Source organism: Nyctibius grandis, chromosome 5 (genome assembly GCF_013368605.1).
Source record: "Nyctibius grandis isolate bNycGra1 chromosome 5, bNycGra1.pri, whole genome shotgun sequence".
Classification (NCBI taxonomy): domain Eukaryota; kingdom Metazoa; phylum Chordata; class Aves; order Nyctibiiformes; family Nyctibiidae; genus Nyctibius; species Nyctibius grandis.
Genome location: NC_090662.1, coordinates 16,940,713 through 16,966,614, shown reverse-complemented (window position 1 = coordinate 16,966,614; position 25,902 = coordinate 16,940,713). Strand labels below are relative to the sequence as shown.

Below are 25,902 nucleotides of genomic sequence, written 5' to 3'. Positions count from 1 at the left end.
TTAGGCTGGCGAGTGGGAGGGGAGAGAATGAGGACAGGCAGCGCCAAAAGCGTGAATTGTCAAAGCACAGCCTGAGCCCAAGCATTAGTGTAAATAGAAATTACTCCTCCCGTCTGAGGAGGTGCAGATCGGACTGATTTGCCTCTTAAACACGTGTCTCATTCTCAGCTTGTGGAGATGCCAATCTCACATACCAATGGCATATGTCTATTTGTAGATACAAACCCATGGTTTTGCTGGCTTGGACTGGAATGAATGTCATCTAGGTTCAAGCCTGTACTGCATTTCAAACAAGAAACTTCACTGACTGTTTTTGCCTCAATTAGAGAATAAAGATGTCAGTCTGGTGCCGTTACCTACTGGCCAACTGACTGAAGTTTGTAGCATTTTTTTCACTGATTTTGATGGAGTTCACTCAGGTCCTTAGGACAGAATAATTTATTCAGTGCTTGGCTTTTCACTCGAGATTTTCTGCTAACATTACTTGCAGCAATAATCTTCTCTGTGCAGTATGATATAGGAAAATTTCTCTGATGTGATCAAATAAGGATACTTAAATATGTGGACATACTGAAGCTCATTTGCCCACATTGTGAAACTCAAAGGCATTTTATACCTGGACATTTCTTATACTCTTGTTATTATCTGTTTCCTCACCATGCAGGGTTTTTTGCCATTTAAAAATTAATGTAGTGCTAAAAAATTTAAGGTAGCAGTCTGTTTTCCATCAAAACACATTTCTTCTTCGTGGATAGTAAAAACATTGATTTCTGCATATCTATTTTATATAGTCCTAAAGTAAGGATTGAAGTTTTGCAGGTCAAATCCTTTACCTTTTGTAAATTATTGCACTTGTGCATTATTGTCCTGGTTTGGCCCAGCTTTAAACTGTGACAATTATGGACTGTCAAATGTAAAGAACAGCAGCAGTTTGATGTAGAATATTAAAAGAAAAAATATGCTATATAAAAATATAACTATTCATTAAACTAAATAAACTCCTATATTCCATTTTAAAAACCCCACAAACCTTTATACTAGGTCACATTCTGACTTTCTTACTTGCACTCAGTAGCAGCCTGTTCTACAGATTCCATTAAGTACTTGGGGACTAAGGTTTTCCTTAATCTAATTTATGTCATGATCTGCCTCTTGATGAAAGATGTGTAACCTAGACAAAATAATCTTCTGTGTATACTTCATTTTAGGGATGATCGTTAATAGCAGTGCATGATTCGCTACAACAGGATTAATACAGAACTAAGGAACCCATATCCAAGGGTCTTTTCTATTGACACTTATCCTATTTAAAGTTTTATAGTAGTTCAGTGCTGTCTTCTCTTCATGTGACCGTTTCACCTGTTACCTGTTTCAGTTATCTAACAACCTGCAGCAATTTAAGGAATTGCTTGGGAAAACACATCACGATACATTTTGGAAGACTTGTCAGCACATATGCTCACACTAATGTTCTAGATAGAATTGCAAAGCCTCAGCCAGCCAGAACTCCTGCCCTCTCACTAGGTGTTGTGCAAATACAGAACAAAAGGCTTGCCAGCTAAAGATTTTGGTCTCTTCAAGTGTCCTGGGCAGCCCACAAAGCAGCTTTTCATCCTGTACACGCTGGTAAAACAGTGTAATGCACTTTCTGCCTGACTAGTCCCAAAACTGAGTACATCTTTTGTAATAGTCTTCTGATTTTTTTAATCAATATATCATATCGGAAAGTGCTTGCTGAATCAAGGTCCAGAATATTTCCAGGATAATGTTAGCTAAAATTTGGAGATTTCTAGAGATCTGTATCATCAGACAAACAATCAGGGTTTTCTTCAAGTGCAAAGATTGGTTTCATTGCAGAAAATGCTTATATAGTACCAGTGCATAAATATTGCTGAGAGTTCACAGGTAGGACAGTGCCAGCAGTCCTTCTTCATGAAGCAAGTCTGCGCATAGCCTAGTGAAATGGTTTTCAAAAGGTGGGGAGAAACAGGCCATGATTAGTTCTGAGTACACACTGCTTGGAAAAATAAAATGTTTGTGTATGTGTTAACTAAAAACTACCAAGTTCAACCTGGCCTCAGCGAAAGTACAGAGAAAGTAACTGTTCTGAGGTAGCATCCCTCTGACTTGTGTCTGCATCAGACAATCCAGTCAGGAAGCTGTAGGTCTGAAGGTTACTAGCTCTAACCTTCAAAATGTAGCTATAAAGGTGGAGGACAGAAATCTCTCAGAACACTCTTTGAGCCTGGATTGGTAGTTTTGTGTCTGGCTTCTTTTCTTATTTAATGACAATAATATAAATATCTAAGCAATCCTGTGAATAGAAATCAGAATTCAAGTCTTTTTGGCCTGCCATTCCTGAATGCTTCTGTTACAGAATCATGGTGTCTTTCTAGCTTTTTTAATCCTTCATTCCTTTCTGCACTGTGACTTACAGAGGAGTGGAAAGTGCTTCTCCCCATATTAGTGGTAAAGAATAATATTTGGGTCTCTTGCAATATTCATACCAACCGAAAAAGGAGGTGATGAATCAGGAGTACCAGGTATCACAATCTACAAACCCTGATGAAGTTTGAGAGGCTTTTGCTTACGGTCTCGGTTTCTCCTCTCACCAATCTGCCTTCCAAGATGACCTTACCTTTTCCTACGGGACCTCATACTATGGCAGAAACTACAATGCAGGGTGATGCTGAGAACCTCTACCCAGCCACGACCTCCTCTTACCTACTTCCCTCCAGGGACCTCTACATCTTCCCCACACAGCAACCTTGCTGCAGCCTTTTGCTAGACCATGACAGCAAGAAGGATCACAGAATGCCTCCAGCCCCTTTCCATTCCTGTGGCTGGAGCAGAGAGGCCAAGCACAGGGCATTACCCCGTTTTAGATCGGGAATTGAGAATGGAGTTCTGACTAGTACCACAGTAGCATAATAGGAGGGAAACATAGTAATCATGCCTTTACCTACTTGGAGTGTTGTAATGCTTCCAAGGTATTGATGCATCACTAGTTTAAACCACCTCAGGGCATTTAGCCCAATTTCCTATTTTCTAAGTGGCCTGTGTGCTGCAGTGTTATTTTAGCAGTAAGTGCTACTTTATTTTCTGGCAGTATTCTGTAAATACAAAATACCATGGTATTGCTTTAATGGACTTGTGTTGTTGCATGTCATGTTCAGTACCCTGCTTTGCTGCAGCTTTCTGTAAAATGTTCAGATTGTGCAAGAAGGTGTCTGCTGTGTTAAAATGGGGAATGAAGGGGGAAGGTTGACCATAATTTTGGATTCAGGTGCCTGAAGGCTTACCAAGTCTTCTTGTAGGCACCTAACTCGTGTTTAGATCTATTTATAAGCCCGTGTAAGGCAAAAGTAGTCCTAAAGCGACAGAGATCAGGAGATGCTTGTGCACGTGTAATATACTACAACTCAAGAAAAACTTGACTTCCTCCGCTAAGCACTGATATTCATGTACCCAAGGAGGGTATTTATTTATGGAGAAGGAAACTGCTGAGGGCTCAGTTCATCCGCCATACTCTCACAGCATGACTCAATGCTACAGGCAAAGGAGTAAAGCCAGCAGTATTCTATTAGTAATAGATACATTCAGTTCTAAAGTGCGTACCTCTTCCTGAACATCAAGTCCATCATCAGGCCGGCTTGTTTCTGTGAATTCTATGGGTTCTTTAGACTCCTGCATGAGTGAAATCTTGGCAGAAAGAAATTGAAAAACATGATGAGTTATGCATTGTCCATATCACTGGAATTGCTTTATTACTCTGAAGTACCTTAAGGTAACTTCCATAACTTACAAGAGTCTGTTGTTTACTGTTCCTTGACAAAACTGTTGATTTAGTTCGGTTAAGAGGAACTTAAATCTTGAAAAGCGTTTGGTCCTGCCTCTCCTCATATGACTAGTTGCAACTTTGTAAAAATAATAAAAGCAGAATCTATCTCTGAACTGCTGTATAGCTTTGTCAAAATGTTGATCTCTACTATAAGACAGTAGTATATAAGCAAAAATTATCAAAAAATAAGGGTCCCATCTTATTTATTTATCAGTAATATTAATTTTAATTAGTATGTATTCATAATACTGTAATAGTGATTGCTAGGGAAGGAATTGTGGTGAAAAGACAGGAGAACATTATAAGGCCATTTTCCTAATGTGGGCCCACATCCTTCAATGCTACAGTGTGTTCTGGATATCTCAAAAACCACAGAATACAACTAGGAAATGCACAGAGAATGGCAGGGGGAGCGAAAACTAGCATGAAACAGCTTCCATGCACAGTCACACCAAGTGGAATGGGACTCTTCAGCTTTGATCAGAGGTATATGAAATTATTAATAGTGTTGGGAAAGGGAGCGGGGAATGATTATTCATTGCAGCTAACAATCCAGAAACAAACAGGCTTAAAACAAATGGGAAATATTTGTCATATAACACATTTAAAATTACAGAACCCATCTCCACAGGATAGTGTCAAGCTAAAACATGTAAAAGGGTTCCAAAAGGAGTATGATAGACACATTGAAGAAAACTCCATCTGTGATGATTAAATATAATGGTCCAAATAAAACCTCCAGCTTGAAAATATGTCTTAGGAGGAAGTGTTCTCCATATGTCCTGTTTCTCGTGTTCTTTTCACTAACAAGATCCTGGGGTTGACAGACACCTCCTTTGATCTAGCAGAATATTCATGTACTACAGAAGCTGTCCAATTTACTAGACTCTCACTTTTTTGGTACTACAGCTCTACGTCTAGTTTTCGAACATGCCATGCTGTAATGGAAGTTGCAAGAATGAATGCTAGATGATAGAAGGAAGGGAAACCTACTACTGGCTATCCTTACCTTCTCAAATATGGGGTCCTGGTTGTCACTGTATGTCATTTGATTCCTTATGTAGAGCACTGCATCATGGACAGTCAAGAAGAATATGTCTTTTCTGACAATATCATCAAAGAAGGCACTCCGTTCCAGTTGAGATATAAGGTTGTCTGAAAAGTCATAACAGGTTAATACAATTTGAAGTAATTGAAGAAATAAATTGCGAAATACATGGTTGCAACTATCAGAAATCAAATGTACAGCCAAATCAATCATAGCTTTGTCTTGACTTATACTTTCCATGTTTCCTTTAAACCCCACCATTCTTTGTGTCCCACTGCAGCCCACTGTGTTCATCAGTGTGATAATTCACATTTTTATTAGAATAGATGCTCCCACAGACACATCTAGAGATTGCTTTTCATTCCTTCTCATCTTCATTTTATTCTTTGCATGAATGGTAGTAGAAATATTTGGATGTTTACCTTGATACGAAGCAAAGTATACTCTCACATCAATTCTCTCAAACTCTCTAATTATCTAAAAAAATAAAAGTTTGCAACAAGGACAAAATAAATAAAGTCTGTTAGGATAAAATACGTGTGTATATATATATATATATGTCTATATGTGTAATATATAGGCACACACACACTTCATTTGTTTCTGAGTGTCTTCATTCCAAATTGTATCTATCTTTTGTTTATTCATCATAAATAAGGAACTGCAATAAGATCCAGTAGTTAAGTACCTGATTGCTGAAGTGACCTATCTTTGACTATGTAAGTGGAGCTATCGATTTTACCCCTATGTATATTGCTGCCTATTAAGGTTCTCATTCTGTTCTCATAATATGAATAATCATGTCTCTTCAAGTGAGAACCACGTGGGCCTGAGCAAGCTTTATTTCCTCCCATATATGTGTGATACGACACGATCTCTCATTGGCACATGCAGATTTTTTTACACGGATTTTTCCCTCATGCAGTGCACCAGATGGACCTGTTCTTGGATGAAGAAGTTGCGTATGGAAAGAGTCATGTCTGTGGACCCTGTATCTCTTCTGTCTCAGAAGCCGGAACTGAATTGAAACTAGGTAGAGGGCTGAAACAAGGCACACAGCATTCTTGTATTATTTCAGTTAGTTAAAAGGTGGGAAACTGGATTTTACCCCTGGCTCCCTGGTGGCAGGCAAGTCTCTCAGAATAGTATTTTCAGAGGTGATTACTAATTCCATCCCCTTCTGTTCACTGATAAACTAGAGTCTTGGTAATCGAAGGTCTGGTTTATAGATAGGCTAAGTCCCAACTGCAAAATTAAGTTAGTGAAAGCAGCAATCTGAACATACGAAGCATCATAAAAGATGAAAGACTGAACAATCTGGTCCTACACACTTGTAACTGGGCACCAAAAAATAATGGAAATCCTTGGCCTTAATCAATTCACCTCATTTCCTTCTCCCTAAACTAGGAGTATTATCTCCTTATTACATAGTGTGATGTTTGAAGATGAATTAATGAATGTTGATGAAGCGCTCTGATATTAGCCACAGAAAACCCAATAAAGAAATGAATCATTCTTCCTTCCTTCTTAATTTAAATAATATGGAATGAATTAATAAATCTCGTGGCTAAATACTGATATGATGGTAAAGTGAAATTTTTACTACCTCTGTGTTGAGTGAGCATCATCCTGTGCCGAGATTAAAACAGGAGGCATGTGGAAAGAAAATATGTAACTAAAATATTTCATAACATATGCATACAAGGGGATCCCATTTTGCAGTTCTAATTTTAGAGTACTTGACCATGCAACCTTCATATTATTCTTTTAATGCATTTTTTTTATTTTTTTTTTCCACCTAAATTATGCACACCCGAATACTCTACCTCTTGCTGTGTAAGTTTTACAGGTATTTTTCAAAAACAGACTTTTAAAAACTCAGAAATTAACTTCAGCTAACAGCTGTTGATTTACATACTACTGACTAATTTCATTTTCATGGAACACCAGAGGAAAAATGCCCTTACCGTTTTTATTGATCTCACAGCTACAATATCCAAGAAGGTTACTGCTCCAAAATCAAGAATGAGACTGTGGATGGGCACCTTGGCGATGTTTACTTTGACTGGGAGTTCTGAATTCCAGTCCACCTGGATCTCTACTTCTTTGGTGGGAACTTGAAGATCTTCGTTGTCTTCAGGTTCCTCATCAGTCTCAAAAGCTTCATTATTAATACCAGGCTCACTGATGATGCCATTCTAATGTGCAGATTATATATGGAATACAGCATTTAATCATCAAGGAAGTTTTGGAGTTATGGGAAGTACTTCCCTGTGATAACTTCTGTTTCAGAAATGAACAAGACCAATACTTGTGACCAGTACTCCCTGCTCCCTGGTAATGTGGTTAGCATAACTAACGCCATTTTATAAGGCAAACAGCCATTCTCTGTGACCAAGCAGGTCACGTATTCCTTCCCTTTCCCCTCATTCTCAGGCCTTGAAGGTCCTGTGAACCAAGCAGACAAACCAAACAGATTTCTTCTTCCCCTCTTTACTGGCCTCAAGATTCCTGGGCACCAAGCTGATTACTCCCTTCCTTGCCAGCCTTGAAGGTCCCAGGCACCCAGCCAACCAGGTGTTGTTGATGGCCCTGTCACAGAACAGGGAAGTGTAACAGCATACAGAGCACTGTCCATAAAATCAAGGAATTACAAGTCCTAAGTGGGGAATCTGGACCAGAACTGCTGCTGGACAGTGAGACCCATGAGCCCACGTGGCCAGGGATGCCTCCACTGTCATCAGCTTCCTCCAAGGACTGGGTAAGTGACTCGTCTTCTTTTACATGAGTTTTGAGTCTAGATTATGATTGTTATATTGATACATCAAACCATGTATTAAGATCTGACCTGATCTGTAGAGGGTCCAGGTCATTAGAAACCATAAATGAAGTTAGGGTCTAGGTGATTAAAAGCTATAAGTTAAGTTGTATTATAAATTCTGTATTATGCTACTTATAAATTGTACTACATTGATTCTGTTTTTAGAAATCCTGTGCCATTCTAATAATAAATTCTGTGCTGTAGTAATCATAAAATCCTGTTAAGAAAAATAAATCTTTAATTGTAACTACAATTTAGTGCCATCATCATTCTGCCAAGGATCCCTAAAAGAACCTGTCTGTCCCTTTAGTGTTGGATGACAATACTGCATCCAAAAATTTAAAGGAAAACAAGGTAGACCACGTAATTACCTCCTCCTCTGTACAGTGTATTTTCTTTCCTCTTTTTTTCTCTGTTAAAAGAGCATCTTCCTGCAAAAAGGCCACTATACAGAAAAATAAATACCTCAGAGCTACTCCCTCCCTCAATAGCTTTATTTCTAGGAGATATTTAAGACCGGTATTTTCAGCTTTGAGTTAGATTTACTATCTATGATAACATGGTAAAATGATCAAAAGCTGGAATGTCACATAACTGAGCATTTAACTGCATCATAAATTGTAATATACATAGGAAATACTGCATCCTGCACTGAGAGCAATGACACCAGAAAACCCGTTTCTAACTTCCAGCTCTGGAGATTTAATAGGTTGCCTGTACCTGTCCATTCCTGTAAGCATTTAATTATTGAAATGTACATTCCATACTCAGAGGAACATATGCTGCTTTCTTTAAAGAGGATGTGGACAGCTATGTCTACCAGCCAGCTGATACAGGTCACCTGTGCATAGGAAGCTGGATAATAGGAGCATGTACACGTGAAAGAGCCAGCACTTTTACTGCACAGAGACAATCTGAGGTGGTGAGGGGTAGAGGTAAGATCAGGGAGCCTCTTGCTTCCACTCCTGTTAACACTATGACTGTCACAGCTGCCTGAATATGTGAGGTCTTTGGCAAGAGGTGTACTGCTCTGCTAAGTCTCCTGCAGGTCCCAGACTTCCTACCATAGTAATAAGTCACACTTTTCCATCTTTATTTTAAAGATGAGTACACAGAGGAACTCGTAATTAAGGCTAAAGTAATAAGCTCTAACAGTAATCCTTCGAGAAAAAATAGAAAGAAAAACATTTGTTTTACCTTAGTAGCTTTTAATTTCCCCTTCTTAATTAGCTTTTGTATCTTCCTCAGTGCTTTGAGTCTCTTATTATATACCTTGACTGCATCAAATCCCACCTACAGAAACAGGATCAAGACATCAAAATGATTTAATTTTACCTAGATATAATTCTGAGGAAATCTCAAAGACAATTAAGAAGCATCCAAAACCATCACATATCACTTACTGTGGATTTGAGGCTGCTTTTCAGTCCATCGACATTACCATAAAAAATTGGACTTGAAAACTTGAGAATCTTCACACCTTCTGGTTCTATAACCTGTTGCCAAAGAATATAAGGTCAAGCAGCAACAACCATATTTTGGCTAATAAGAAGCAGTTTAACTGTTTCAACAGTTCATCTGTGTGTCTAATTCACAAAGAATGGCATATCTTTGCTGATAACTGAAGTGATTTGGTTTTTAGAAGCTTACAGCTCCAGCATGCAATATGGACCAACCGTCTGGATCAAGATGAAGAGTTTAATGCTGAAATGTGATATCTTGGAGCACTCCACTTCCAAATTCAAGTTGTCCACAATCTGCAAGGTACAACTTTGTCTTACACTGGCCTGTAGATGGAAGGGAAACAACTCAGCAATGACTTACATTTTTGTAGTCCTTGACCTTCTTGTAGATGTCTGTGCCAGGAATATTTCCAAAGCCACCCCATGAAGGACTAACAGACACAAAAAGAAAAGACAGTGAAGGTAAACATCATTCACAGAATTGAAGCGATTGCTGCATACAAACTGTCATAGACTCTTGTAGTCTGCTCTCTTCTGCCAAACTAATAGCCTCATTGTAAAAGTGCTTTTGGAACACTTTTTTCCTTATTGGAAAGTATCTTTGTTTTGTGTCCTGTGCAAGGGTCTTTTTCTGATTTGTAGTGAATGGTCCTTTATAAAGACAAGGTACTTTGGTCTCAGCCTACTTGCTGCACCATTTTTATGTAGAGCTGAATGAATAACTTGTTCCATTTGTTTCCCAAACCAGAAAAATGTTTTCAAAGCAGATTAGTTTAGTTTGAAAGAAAAGAATTTTTTGTCTCTGAAATAAAATTGATCATTTTTTTCATTTCAAATTAACTGAAACAATACATTTACATTATTTTCAGGTTACTTAAAACTTTTTGTCCAACTCTTTTAAATTTTTATTTCAGTCAATAACAAAACCAAAATATTTTGCAGTCTCCAGATATATTTTTAACAGTTGAAGCAAATTGTTTTGAAATTTATAAAGCCTCACCTCCCTTTTATATTTTGATTTCACAAATCTGAGTTGAATTTGGGAATGTTTTTGAGGAACTTCAAATTCCATATTTTATAATCTACTATTCTGTAACAACTTTTGCAAGGCTTTATTTTTATGCATATGCTGACAGTGCAACTATCCTTTGGTATTGCTAGAAACCATACTCTCTGGATGCCAGGCTGAAGGAAAGGAGTTATGTTGTATTTTCAGAGAAAAGATCAATGAAAAGTAACAAGATGGCCAAAGAAGATTCTGCAAAGCCACCTTTTCTCACCATTCCACTACCATATGTTCTTTGAGCAGCAGCAAATCAGCCACAAGCGCAACATTTTGTCTTATTTTTGTGCTTTCTCTTCCTCTTCTTTCACAGGCATCAGTCTTGTATAAGCAATAAGTGAAAAGCTTATTGGTATGTGCAACATACTGTTGTAGTATTACATGCTAAGAGTTACTATAATGATTAATTAATTACAGAAGCCATTTATACATCTTTTTATATTTGATGTGGAATGTTCCTGTCCCTTTCCAGAACTCAGCTATGTGGGTGCAGAAATAGCATATGGCTAAGTACCACCGGAGCACTCAACATGATGTAGAATAAATACTGGTAAAATAATACAGCTCCTCTTTTATCAGTGTAATTAAATGATAGCACACAAACAGTGTTTTGTTCTAAAGAACAGATATTTTCCATTTCAAAATTTTTGTAAACCCAAGCAGATTTTCTGTCACAAATCATCTTGCTTTTCAGCATATTGTCTTCCTTTTTCATGGTATAACACTCACAATTATTTCTGATCCTTTGTTACTTACAACTGAACTCTCAGCACAACTGTCAGCAATCCAAACAAAAGGCCAGCAAGTAATCCCAAATCCAGTCCCAGAATGATGGATGCTACACATGTAAAAACCCAGATCATCTGGAAAGGAAATAACAACTGTAAAGTCTCTTAATTATAACATATAATTCCTGGTCATGCTAAAGAATCACTAGACCAGACAATATGAGTAGCAGAAAAATTTAACTTTGAAGCTGATCATAGCACACTGGCAATTAGCTGACTTCCACAAAAAAGTCTTCCTCCTCCTCCAAGATGCTTCTATCCATCACTATCCTATTAGGCATAGTTAGCTTTTTAGGAAATAAATTCTTTTAACATAACAACATTTCTCAAGGATCCAGTTACTTTGGCGAAATTAAAGGGGATGCAGTTAACCATTGCATTTTCTTCTTTCTGATGGTGGCAGTCTTTGTTAATCTTTCTTTAGAAATTGGAAAGAATTTATTTTCCCAAGATGGAAAATAGTGTAAGATGCTCCCCCTGCAGACATATAGAGAGGGAAGGGGGCTCCTCAATGATGTTTAAGAATCAGAACTGTTCCAAAGAGAAGTGTTTCATATTAACAGGTTGATGGCACTCTCTGAAGTCTCCACTGAATATTCAGGCAGAACAGTTGAAGTGGGCTCCTTAGTTCCTCTCTATGTCACTGCCCAGGCAGGACACCCAGTGGACCCAATCATACAAAAAGCTGAGTTCCCGCACTTCTCACTGAAGTCAGTGGGATCTTTTACCTATAAAGAGGACTAGTAAATGATTGACTAAAAAATTTCAGATTTACCTAAGGCAGGTACTGCCCAATGACATACACTGTAGAACGTATGCACAGTAAGGACTGCATGGAGAGAATACTTTCCATGCAATCTTTTCCTGCCCTAACAGCCACACTGAAGGTCTGTTCCACAGAAAACACACAGGGAGATGTAAGCAAGTACCCTGAGATATGGTTGTAGTGGTTCTTAAGAAAAGCCTGTTCATATGTCCCGTAGCATGCCAAATGAATCTACATTCTAGCTTGGATTAGTCTTGCTATAAAAAGAAAACATGTTTTCTGAGGACTAACATGAGAGTATCCAGGCAAATGGGATGCTAATGTGGCAACAACGTAAATATATGTACATGAATTAAGAAAAGGTCAGCTTTTCTGACCCATTTAAACTGTGCAAAAAATAAAAGCAGAATGGTAAAGGTGGCAACAGGCCATCTTTATTCCGATTTTCAAGCCAGCTCAACACAAGATTGCTGTAAACTATGGTAATTGCTATGAAGGAGTCATCACTGCACAGGAATACCCTGATTGGCACCCTTACTATGGGGTATAGGGAATAAAGAAGATAAGCAGAATACTATGTAAAACTCTAAACCAGGGAATTTTTAACTAACCTCATGGCACTTGCATTTTGAGGACGCACATAAAAGTTTTCTGATGTTAACTCTACAAAATTCTGTTTATGTGGTAGTTAAGAGAAACTTGGATGGCATTAGAAGGCAAAAGTAAAACCAGACAAAAACATTCAGGAGAAAAGAAAAAATTAGGTTACTTACAGCATCCACTTTATTCTGTCTCCACAGACGGGGAACATCAAACACTTGCATGAACATCCCTTTCAAGTTAGCTATGACTACAGCTGCCAGCACAGACTGTGAAGAAAAATGATGAAAAAATGTTATTCAGAAGCAAAGATGCATATTAACATAGTGCTCTACATTATACCCTATAAACCAGAGCCTCGGTTGGTATCAATCAATCACCATAGTTTAAACAGGGCTATTAATCCTGCCCATCAAAGTTGAGCATTTGGATCTGATTGGTGCTGGTGGCTGTGCTGCAGAGGACAAGCACCATACCTTTTGTAAGGGCTCTAGCAATTTCCCCAGGGCAACAATGGAAATCAAAACAATCCCAGCTGAGATTATACCAGCAACCTGCAAAGAACAGAGTGTTTATAGGAAATGAACTTATTAAGACTTTATGTTTCTAGGATTACAAAGAAAAATGTACAATTGCACATTAAATTTCTTTAGAAACAAGGAGACCTGCCAAAATGCCATTATGTTTAGGCGTATGTGGGCAATCATTACACACTTCAGCTAACACAGAGGGAGTTCAACTAAGCAGGTAGTGTAAACAACTGCATGCAAGGTAGTAGCTTTTGGAGGGGTTACATTGCATAGACAGATGAAAGGAGCAGAGTCTGTGTGTCAGATGGAAAAAGGACTGCTGGATAACCTGTAGTTCTCTGCTGTTAAAAAGTGCAAAGCTGTAGTACTGTAAAACAGAGTAGCATACTCAACGTGAGAAAGATGGCATACGGGCAGATGATGAACGGCATACAGCAGGGCAGCTCAGGCCAGCGCATGGGAGCTTAAATACCTCATAGGCAGCTGCGAGAGGAGTTCCTCCTTCATCCTGAATTCCTACTGTGACAAACTCAGTCCCTTAACTGGGAATGAAATTCTGGGGAATTGGGCTTGAAGGATTTCTGACCCCTGATGTAACTCATGTTACGTAAAACTTGATTGCCCTCTTCTGGCAGAGCTAGAAAATGATTCAGTACCAGAGCACAAGCTGCTAGCGAAGACACCTGTGGCTCTCCATGTGCCAGCAACACAATCATTTTAGGACTATTTTCATCCCATTGTGAAAGCTGCGCCCTACACAAGATTAAACTTACTCGTGCACAGTACTAGCAAGAAGAGATCATTACCTGAGTCTTTCCACCAGTACTTTCTTGGACTGCTGTCCGTGAAAGAGCAGTAGTTGCAACAAAACAAGAAAAGGCACCTGAAAAAATGTTGCTTAACCCGAAGGCAATAAACTCCTGAAAGATAATTGCATGATGCTGTAAATACAGATGCCTGAAGGCAGTTTTGCAATGGAGAATGACAATAGTTTCTACAGTAGTTTATAAAGTAGGTAGCACAATAATATTGAGAGGAATATCGATTAGTAATAGGTGTTAAATGTTTACACAAATTCTTCTTGTGCCAGTGTAGCTACCTGTGTTTGGAAATCAATACAATGAAGTTGGTATACTCTCCCTAACGTGGACATACTCATCTTAGTATAAAGATGTTTAAAGCGTATTTCCATCAACGTTATCAAACCTAACATTTCTAACAATTACACTGGTATAATTGCATCAAGAAATGGGACTAGTATAAATTTAACTCCCAAGTATCATTAGCTAAACAAATAATTTTAATCAGTACAACAGTCTGAGTTTAGACAAGTCTTTAATTAATGCAAAGCATTGTGTTATTAGTAGAATTAATCAGGAACTTTGCAATAAAACACAGTTTCACTGAAAACTTCTAGTTTCTTGAGCCAGAAGTTTTTCACTCTGAACATCCCAGTGAACTCACGCTGAGTCCCAGGCAGCGTTCTCATAGATTTGCCCCAGGGACACAGATGCTGGCACCTACTGATGCTGGTTGTTCTGCTCAAGTGACAAGGACCCTGAGAGCTTTATGTCCTGGGATCTGGGCCATTCCTCTGCTGGGAAATGAGGCATTTGGGAGTTGCCTGCAACCCCATATAATTGACAGAAACATTGTTTTCACCAAGCTGACACAGTCATGAGAGCTTTTCACTCACTGCAAATTTTTAAAAATATAATTTGAGATTTGATTTTGACTCTCTCCCTTCTTTTCTCCAAAATGAAATTTCCTGTAAGCTTTTCATTAATCTCCAACTACAAGAGCAGGATTTTAAAGTCATGGTCTTTAACAGAACAGACCTAGATGATTCATGCCTATTCCTGTGTTAACAGCTGTGCTCTGCAAGAAAATGTTGGAAGTATAGTTCTTGGTGGTCTTAGGTCTTAATAATCTATGAATCTATGAAGACAAAATAAACACTAGCAGATAAAAGTATTGACCCGTCCTTCAAAATTCTTTTACTACCTGCTTTTATGATGTTATTTTAATTTCTCCAGCTCAAGTAAAGTATTTGCCCATCATTCATGGCTGTATGCATAAAATTCATAGCATAGTATTGAAAGGAAGGCACTTTGCTTTTATAGACAGTAATTCTACTGCTGCAATATTTAATTAGTATCTTTGAAGCCCATCAGTGCTGGCAGAACAGCATATTCAACAAAAGAACAGGATAAACAGCATTTCCAGGAATATGTATTGTTCATTCAGATTTATTAAACTGAAAGTCAATGCATTTCAGGCAACTTTAAATCAAAGTGTTACCAGATATTAACTTTGTGTATTGTAAAGTGACCAGCACATTCAGAAGTATAATTTTGTTACATACTGCAAAACAGTATTTCCAAAATCAAACTTTATGTAATCAATTAGCACTGAAATAAAGAAGGACTCATTAAACAAAGTGCTCAGCTTGTCTATTTATTGTAGCAAGTGTATTTTCTCATATGTTCAAAGGATAAAATTAAAAATTAGCATAGATGCAGGACAAGGAAGCTTTCTGATATTTTTCTCCCACACCCATGGGCAAGCCACATAACCCCTGGTGAAGACACTGAGCAACTGCAGGAATCCTCTAAGAGCTTGTCAATGCATAGCTCATGTAACATTCTAGCTATGTGCCTTTAGAAACCAATGGCTAAAACAATTCAGCCATTTCGTGCAGACAATTATTCAAGTATGTTCACAGGCTGGTAGGCATTTACTTTTGTGAAGCTGCACGACTTAGCTATACAGATACAAGTATATTTATATTGATGTAACTGGTGTCCTGCTGAGAAGTACAAGAATTTATTTTGCAGGAATAAAATCATGCATTAACTGCAAAATTCAACCGACATAAATCCTGCACGTAGACTAAGCCTAAATAAAGCTAACGTTGGGGGCAACTTCTTAGCTGGACATTGCCTTCCCCCGCCCCAGCAACACACCTCAAAATATGCCTTACCAGTGGGAATGGAAAGTAGGTTGCTAAAGCTGGCCATGTCAACTTGACATCACCAGAAAATTCGCCTATAGAGTGTTAAGCTTTAATTACCTTTTCAGAGCTGCTGCAGTCACTAGAGCAATACAGAAGGAATTAATTAATAGTGAAGATAGAGCACATCTGGCTCATCTCTATGTGGTAAATTTGTCAGGTATGGCCATTTCAGCTATTTTTTTTTCAATAGTTGAAAGAATTTCTCCTGTCAGACTTCAGCTTTAGTCTGAAAAATGTGTGTGAATGACGTTTCTGTCATTTGGCTACATAAGTCAACATGAAACAGAACTTACATTCACTATGTTTATAAACTCTTTTGGTTATACATACCTGGTTTCCATCAATAGCATAGTCATACTTGGTTGCATATACTTTCCCCACAGATACGGCAATAGCATAAGCAACAATAGCAATAGAAAAGGAGGCTGCTATCATCTGGGAAAACAGGCTGATGTCTGGAGGTTCAGGAGGCAAAAATCTAGCATTTAGAAAATATATTAGTGTTACCAATTTTAATCAAATTCTGTTCCTACTAGAATTGTCAAGGAGTTTGAGGCGGAGGCATACTGGTTGCTTAATATGAAGTGTAATGTTGCAAGTTAATAAAAAGGTGGAAACAGCCCATTGACATACAGAACACGCTTATCTAGCTCACCATAACCCAAATCCTGATGCTATTAGTCAGCAACAAAGCTCCCATTGTTCTCAGCATGACTGAGATTTGGCCTTATGATAGCAAAGTGAAAAAGTACATTTTTTGAAGCATTGAATAAAGGATGTATTGAATAGTATGATGAATTACATAAATATGTTAATGACACTTCATACTATTGTTAACATACTTCTTCAGAAGATCTCAAAAACATTTTATCCCCTACTGTGTTTCCACAAATTTTAATTAATCAAGCCCTGAATACCAAATGGAATGTGAAGGTTACTACTGTGAAGTGCTCTGAATCTTTCAAGTGAAAGTCTCTGCCAGTGTAATCCTGAACATCTTTGCTCCGATGACTATGGAAGTGACAAGACTGATTGGGATAACAGCAGTGGCATGAATATGAACCACAGTGGGATACCTCAGATCTACAGAAATGAAATCTATGCAGAATTTCATTATTAAAAATCCTTTAATTTTTTTTTTTACATTTTCCATAGTCATATATTCACTTCATGAGCATGAAGCAATTCTCAGATGAACTTCATGAATCATGTAGACATTCCTAAGCCCATTTTACAGGCGAAGGAAAGCTAGGCAACATATTTAGGTGGCATAATTGACAGAGCCAGAAGTAAAACTCAGGAAATCTCCAGTACTGAGTTCTAAACTCAGGTTACAGCTCTCAATATCTCTTTTATGTCTTTTCTCTAAGCACTGTCATTTTTAGCCAACTAAAGTAATACCTATTTCCCAGGAAACAAAGGCACTCACCCTCTTGGAATGCTCTTAACAATGCCTGCATTGTATTTTTTTTCCAAGTCGGCAGCATATGAAATGCCAGTGGCTACTATTGTCTGTAATAAAACAAAACAACAATGCTTAAAAAGTGTTCTTATCTTCCTGTAGCTAGCCCCATCTATTTTATCTGTTACCAGTTTCTGTCATGCTCCTTTGCTTACCAAAATAACTTCTATTGGTATAGGTATAGGTATCTTGTGTTTGAACCGATCGTTTATTTCTTTAACTACCATGCAGACAAAAATGGTAAGGAGTCCAGCAATGAGATCTGCAATGTTGGTGGTACCAATTTTTTCAAATGTTTCAATAAGAGTCTGAAAAATAAAAATGACAACATAAAACATGTCCACGTCCACTTGAAGGATGTGAAAATACTCATGAGAAGATCCAGATGCATGGGGTTTTGGAGGAGGCTGAGTTACTTCTTTGTTCAGGCCTGGAGGAGCCTAAGGATAACGCACTGTCAAGGTGCTACAGAGTCAGTGAATAGACTTAATGGTGAATTTAACTGAAAAAGCATAACTGCAAGAATTGTCCACACAGGGGGCTTCTGCTTCCTGATTTTTAGGAAATTAATACTAAGTAAGAAGAGCTAAACCTCTACCTGTGTTTTACCTCTACCTGTTCTTGGAGCAAGGAAAGGAAGATCTATAGCTTCTTCACTTTGTCTGAATAGCAAGGGAGATCCTCATTTTTCTATTCAAAAGACAGCTAGCAGACCCACACACAAAACTCCGGTTCACTACGTGCCTGGTACATATGGTCTGTGGATTACATGTTTCCTATTTCCACTGCTGACATACAGAGAATCAGTATGAACACATGGGTCCTGCCAGGCTGTGGAGAATCCTACACTTGAGAAAAGCAGTCACTAAACCTCACCTTATGGTACATTAACCCACCCAGCAGAGTTCAGTCCTAGGCGGGAGGACTCTCACAACTGGGCTGCAATGGCAGCTCTTTTCTCTACCCTTGCTGTGCCCTTGCTTGATCATTGCAAACAAGTGTACAGAGAACACATGAAGGGCTGATTTCAGAAAAGCCACAAATACTCCTCTGTCCTTCTCCTAGGCATGAGGGAAATTCTCACTTGCCTCTTGGCTCCAAGAAAATATAATTATTCCATGCACAGTGAAGCAGCTTTAACAGAACGATCTGGTAGAAAAGGGGTTAGAAACAGACTTCTTGCATCCTGGTTAACTCCCCAAATACGGAGCTTAAAGTTTAAAGGCAAGGGGAGAGTTGCAGCAGCAGTACCACTACTACCATTCTGAAAAGACTCTGGTTTTGAAATAAAACCTCTAAGTGCTTAATCAGCTATGTTTTCTAAGCTAAAGAAGAAGCCTTCATGAAACACTGAATCAGATGCCTTTCTTCGGATGACTGAAGCCATTTCTTGCCCATTGTACCATGGATCCCATTCTTATTGACCTTCTCTCGCACTGCCCCACTTCACAGGGGAACAGTAACTTCCTAATTTTGGGTTGTGCATTCTGCTCATGTTGGATGCTTAGCGTTGCAGTTTGTTAAACACCACTTCTGAAGCAAATCCAAAACTTGCTGAAGCTGACACAGCAAGTCACTGGTTGAGCAGACCAGAAATCACAATTTCTTTGCTCTACGCACATCTGCAAACACATTGACTTGGCTCACTTGTAAGAACACAGAAGCTTTGAGCTTTAACCTAAAAAGTTCTACTCAGGCTTGCAGGAGCTGGAAGAACCATGTAATTCCTTTTCAAAAATACTTTCTACTAAATGTACCACCCTTCAATAAACATAAAAAAATAAAGATAGAAAAACTTGTTAGATTAATGAGTCCATCACCTTGCCAGGTCTGCTCTAAGGTCTGTTAGATAGTAATTTGCGTCATCTAATTTTCCTTGTTCTGAGGGAAAGAGTTTTCATTAATTCTGAAAAGGCCCATAACATAATATCTTTTTTGTTTTTTTTCAAATAGTCCAGCAGATTTTTTTTCTAAATTTTACCTTGCTGTATGTAGTTATATTCATTCTTTTTTTGCTAATCTAGATGTCTAATGTATTTTTGCTATTGTGGTTGCCTGAACTAGCATGTAAAATCTGTAAATACTTTTTTGTAAATACTTTTTTTTTTTTTGCCTAGAACAGCCTCTTTTAGAAATCTGTTACTCTAATGTGAAGTGCTATGAAAGATCTAAAATACTACGCACCTGAATAGTTTTGTGCTCAAGTCAGTGACAAAATTCTTAATCATTTTCCTGGGGAAGGAGACTATTCCGTAATATGAGACCTCTAGGAATTCAGTATTTCTGTAATCCAGCCAAGGCATTTCTCCATTTGATCACTTTCTCTAAGATCAACAAATGGAGTTGTGACAGCAACATTTAGCCTCACCTTTGCTAACCAGTAGGTACCTGGCTGCAGAGTGGGAATCCACATCCTTCTTTAGGTATTCACAAGCATGGCTACAGTGTGGGATGGAGAATGATGCCCTTTACCAGAATGACCTGCTGGTTTAAGAGTAAAGAGGCTTCGGACCTGTCAGCTTTGGGAGATGACCTGACCGTGTTAAGAAATGATGAAACATCCTTCACAGTAAGTCAGAAAGCAAGGGGTGGGACGGAAGTAGTCTCCAGAAGTTACAACCTAGAGAAGAAAAACTGTTTTGCTGGATAATTACATTTAAACTTCATTTGAAAAACTGCTCTGCCTGAAAAAGACTTCAATATGGCAATTAGACTTTCATGGTCTGGGGAACAAGGAAAGCAGCTACTTAGAGCCCCACGACTATGAACTAACAGCTGTAGATCTTCATAAGAGAGCGAGAACTAAACGAATGTCCTATACTTACCACCATATATATGAACCATTCCTGTATGAAATGGAAGCAGAAGATAAACAGTTATATAAAAATTATGGATAAAACCAAAACAGATTAGAAGGGCATACTTACATATATTATGGAAAGGACACCATTATAGTTTTTAGTTGAAACATTTAGTACTATTTTCAATTGTGACACAAGCACTTGAAAAGCAGCCGCAGTTGTGAATCCCCCAACTAGTGGATCTGCAAGGTACCTCACAATGAAACCAATCTGAAGGACTCCAAATATTACCTGGAAAAATCATGAAGAATAACAGCTTGCTAAACAACAAAAAGGTACACTTTTATTTGGTGATTTCTTATGCTTTGCTCTTTTCTCTTTGTTGATACAGTCTTAGGACCATCTTCCCCCATTGCAGCCTAGTGTAGCTTAATATCATGCCATCCAAGGAAATAAAGGAGACCTGAAGAAATGTGTGAAAGGATGCTCCAGGATATGCAACATTAGCACTTAGTTTCATGCAGGTCTCTTGGTCTGCAATCACAGGACTATTCTGTTGTCTGCGCTCCCCGTCATGCTGCCACAGACTCTGCCCAGGATAAGAAGAATAATCCCCCAAATGCTCTTCAGAGTTTGAGATGACTTTCCTTCATTTTTGTGTTTTCTACAGGAAAATGTCTTACTGCCCTAGTAGGTATTTCCATGCCGTATGTTTTCCCATTAAAATTAAAGCAATATCAACCTTGTGTCTTCAGGTCAACTATTTTACCTGTAAAATTCCAACCAGAAATGTGAGGGTACTAGCAATCAGCACTCTCTGTGCATCTCTGGATTCAGTGTCTATCAGTGTCCCAGTACCATTAGTCCCTGTAGCATTACTGCCATCTATGAGGAAATTATCATCAGGGGCCATGCTCAATACAACAGATCCCACCATCAAACTTACTACAGGGAATGGACCTGTAAAGACAAACAGAACACACTGAAGTTTAATATACATCTAAAAGAAGCATTTATCAGACTAGACAAGCAAACTCTAAATCAGAAAAACCATTTACTATTTTAACTAGGTTACATTAGTAGTATTAGGTGGCCAGGAGCCACAGGCACTGCAAACATGACACAAAGATACAATTCTTTCTTTAAATAACTTAACATTGTACATACAAGGGCAGTTTTGTGCTTTGCTTAAGCCAGTTTAGGGCTGTACCAAGGCCAAAAGGGGCAACATGTTCCAACCATCTCCCTTGTATCAGCACCACAATCAGACAAAACAGATCACTGATCCAGCTGAAAGCAACATTTATTTAATTTTTTTTTTGTTACGATTAGTTTTCGGCTGATCCAGATTGCCTCATAGATGCATAGTCAGGAATCCCAACACCACGGTGATGGTAGGAACATGCACCAAGGGGGAGGACCACATCTTTTGGCAGTAGTGTGGTATTACGTTGGCTAAAGATGACTGAAACTATACTTTGGGCAAGATACAGAGAGAGTAAGTGATCATGTGTCAGCAACACAATCTAAAAGTAATCACATTTGTTGCAGTTATGTACTAAAATCATGCAGAAAAGGAAAATGTCATGAAATGTCTTAAAGAAGGATAAGTTAATTTTACAGACACCTTAGCGGACATTTCATGAATAGGAGTATTGGAGAAAGCATCAAGAGGAGCGTTTGATAATCTAGAAAGTAGGAATTTCAGCATAAGTACAGGTGACAGCTCAGACCTGGATAGCAAATGTGAGCTGGTAGGTAGGGTAGGAAGAGGCTAACAAAGTGGAGAGAACATACAGAAGTATTTGATGCAGCAGAGAAAGTTTATGAAAAAGCGTAATATCATGCGAAAGCTTTGGGAGGGGAAAACAATCTATTCTTAGTAGATACGAACAAGGAAAAAATATTTTGTTAGAATGAAGAAAAGGAAACTTCAGTGATCAAGCTGTAACATTAATTTTAAATGTGAGAACTGACAGGAAATAAACCCCATACTTTAAAGAAAGTATTCAGAAAGAATCAACAAGGTTTACCCATAGCCTTGATGTGAGGACCTAGAGCGAAGCTGGAGTGGACACACAGGTTCTGGGTCTCCGCGACAGGTAAGAAGATGATACTGTCCACAGTGATCAAAAAAGGATGCAGCAAGGAAGGTTTGTAGGGAAGACTAAGAGCTGTTTTAGCCATCTTGAGCTTTAGCTGATAGACAAAATGTCTGTTCATACTGCCTACTGAGGCCTTGATCTTGTAATTTCTTGCATAGAGTGTAGCCAAAGACAAGATTAAAACTTCAGCATAAATGCAAGCAAAAAGCATGCATGGGCACAACTGAAGTTAGCTATTAGGCACAATTGCCTGTACAGAGAAGAAAGAAGCCTTAAGTCCCCCAAACCCACCAATATTAATATTCAGCCACAGCAATTTTGTTCAGAAAGTAGTTATCTTGTATGAAGTATGAATGTTCACAGTAAGGGTTAACATTTTGTAATAAATAATTCACTGTAACTTGAACACACGCAGTTACCAACTGAGATGTGCCTTGATGTTCCCAGGAAAAAGTATGTCAGGATGGGAAAAAAGGCAGAATAGAGACCGTATCCAACAGGAACTGCAACCAGCAAAGCATATGCCAAACCTGAAATGATAGATCATCAAAATGTCTGACTTAAAATCTCTCAACAAACTACTATATTGTCTACAATAGACTTTCAGAAAGATTTACTCCTTTTGTCCAGATACAATTTAGAATGTGTTTTGTCTGTAAATCAGTTGCAGGCATATATGTGAGTATCAATGACTGTAAATGATTGTATATCCCACACTGGTAGTTGGATGAGTAAGTACTGAAAGATGTTCCTATATTTGTATAGGTAGCACAAAACATAGGCTTAGATGCGAAGTTTAAGTGGGAGAGCACTGTTGCAAGAGTGAATGGTCTGCTCCTTGAGAGAAAAAAGGGATATGTGAAGTGTTCTAGTTATAGATAGAAATTTCAAGCACAGACTCTGAATTATTGCACTACGAATACGCTTCAGTATGTTCAGCCCTTCTGAAAATCAGGCCACTTTTTTTTCAGTATCAGCTTATAAACTGAAATACCAAAGTAAATAACACAAATTTGAGAGTTTTGATCCTTATTGTCTCCCTTTGTATACCTGCGCAAGCCACCGAATCCAACAAATGATGAAAAAAAAAGTTGCCTTCGGTATCATATCCTGGTTAGCTCCCACTGCAGTGCACTGTTCTCCTTCAAAGATACTGCAAAAACCTGTCAGAGTTCAAAAGAACTGAAGTCCTCATCATACTACTGTGACTGGTGGGAGGATTGCAAGCAACAAACACACGGTTGCTGGGAGTTAGGGACTTCTGGGACCTCAAGATCCGAGAAGGCTCTTTTTTTTGGCAAACATTTTGGCCAATTTTCCCCGTATCACATGATTTAGAATTTCACATTTATTATATTTTTTTAAAAAATTACAATTAGATTTAGATTTGCACTAATTTGTTTTTTTTTAATTCTTTTTTTTTAATACATAGGTGGGAGACCAAACAGTGTATTTCAGAAATCAGTTTTACAAGTGGAATCTAATTGTGAAAAAATCAGGCCCAAATGTAAAAAATAAATGAGGAGGTTACAGCAAGAGCATCGTAGCTTTTATAAGTAATATGAAAAGCCCATCTAGCCCAGTTCATTTAAAAAGGCAGGGGAGTCCTGTAACTGTGGCACTACCTTCAGCAGAGATCTTCCAGCTCTGACACAGACTGTGGGGCTGTGGACAAATCGCTTCGTTATTCCTCAGGTCACCCTCTGCCTGGGGCAGAAATTTGTAATGCTTTTTTTCTGCCAGTCTGTGCCTCCCTAGCATGCTCCAAGGGAACAGACAGTAGGGAATACTTGGAGCTAATTAAGAATTAATAAACTGCTTGCTTTGTTCCCAGTGTGAATCTTTGCCCCCTTGTGCAAACGCTTAATTTCCATTGAGGGAAAATGTGAGGTTGACACAGTTAGCTTAACCTCCCCCAGTCCTGAAAAATTGTGAAAATAGTGTAAGAACGCTATTGAGATGAAAGAAATGAATGTGCTGGATCGTGTCAGGGTTATAGCTAGTCTTGTCTTTGCAAGCGGACCTTATCAGCTGCCTCAGGCAGAATGGTTCTGCTCTTGAAGTCTTTATTAATTAGTTTATCTTAATTAATTTCTGCTTCGTTCTCCCACTTTTCTATTTGTTCATCTACTGAATGCTTTCCTAATAAATGGAATAAGGAAGTAAGGAAAACTTAAGATTGCAAGCCACGTACTGTAAGTATGCATCAAGTTTTTAACGTGAATACACCACCACCTCCTTGGAGGTTGTTATCTGCAGATACCTGAACAATCTTATGGGCCAAATTTTAAAGGAGAGTAAATATCAAGCTTGCATTGTTTTGGGGCAATAACTGGATTTTTGTAGGCAGCTGCAGAAGAGCTATAGGCTCAGGTAACCAAGAAAGAGAAATAAGACCACATGACCGATCTGATATCACAATGTAATTAGATTTTTAAATATCAAAATGAATACTCTTTAAGTAAAAGGCTTGGGAAAAAAGTTAAATACATCTTGATAGCACATCAAAGGACACTTCTAGCCAAGCAGAGAAAAAAAAAGAATAAATTAAAACCATCAATTATTTATTGAAAAATAATACCTAATATCTAGTATTAAATAACAAGTCTCAGATTTGTAATTCCATCTGCGTAACATCCCTGTGTTCAGCTGGCTCCCTCACAGAAACGTCCTCGGGAGTGGAGGGCCAACGTGCCTGGCTTTACCTTGCAAGGTGGCGACGAGGCCGGTGCTGACCCCCGAGATGATATCGCTGACCAGCCACTCCTTCACCCGGTAGTTGGGCAGCCACTCCAGGACGGGCAGAAAGGACTTGGTGAGCTGAAAGGCCCTTTTTCTTGAACATCTGCCAGAAAACAAGTGATGAACATACCCCACGGGGCTGCAACTGGAAAGCCCCCGAGCAAGCCCCAGCTGACGGAAAGCTGGGGCGATCCCATTTTAAGAGGCAGAGATTGGCATGGTTTTGTCTTCCAGACAGGGACAGGGCATGTATCGGTGTCAAAAGCCCTGTCTCCTGACGGAAGCACCCTATGGGCAACTGCGCCCACCCGCTTCCATACGAAGGGGAGCAAAGATCGATCCATCGACAGACAGGCGTTGTTTGGGCCACTTTATCGGCGTTTATTGGTGCCGGGACAGCGCGTTCCCCGGCCCCCGCCGCCTCCCCTCCCCGCTCCCCCGCGGGCCCGGCGCGCCCCGCTTGCAGCGTCTGACGGAGCCCCCCCGGGCGCCGCCACCCACCTGCAGGCCGCCTGCGCCCGCTCGCGGAGCGTGGGCGGCAGCGGCGGTCTCCGCTCGTTCTCCTCCTGGAAGCCCGCCTCGCTGTAGATGGGCCGCGCCACCACGTAGTGGCTGAGCTCCGCCAGCGGCTCCTCCGCCCGCTCGCCCGCTGCCATGGCCCCGCCTGAGGCGGAGGGCAGCGAGCCGCGCCCGCGCCGGCACCCCCTGGCGGCCCGCCGCCCGCGCCGCCGGCTCCCCCGGCCGCCCGCCGCCGCTGCCTCCCCTCAGCGCGGGGCGCGGCTCGGCCCCGATGCGCAGCGCTGTCCGCGTCCTGAAGCGGCGGCTGAAGCGCGGCCCCCGCCGCCGTCCCGGCCGC

The 25,902-nt window shown here is 39.4% G+C and overlaps 1 protein-coding gene across 1 annotated transcript; it reads right to left on the bottom strand.

Annotated features, from left to right (window-relative positions):
• Positions 1-1,930: 1,930 nt before the first annotated feature.
• On the bottom strand, positions 1,931-25,702 carry SLC26A4 (solute carrier family 26 member 4). The gene is made up of 20 exons (XM_068400886.1): positions 25,548-25,702; positions 25,010-25,149; positions 22,724-22,834; positions 20,969-21,159; positions 20,326-20,490; positions 17,554-17,706; positions 17,366-17,448; positions 16,267-16,414; positions 13,727-13,840; positions 12,867-12,944; positions 12,564-12,659; positions 10,993-11,099; positions 9,535-9,604; positions 9,114-9,206; positions 8,908-9,003; positions 6,857-7,087; positions 5,312-5,366; positions 4,851-4,996; positions 3,619-3,702; positions 1,931-1,954 (listed from the first exon to the last, which is right to left on the bottom strand). Exons 1-20 carry the CDS (start codon positions 25,700-25,702, stop codon positions 1,931-1,933), a joined length of 2,340 nt encoding a protein of 779 aa, XP_068256987.1.
• Positions 25,703-25,902: the final 200 nt, after the last annotated feature.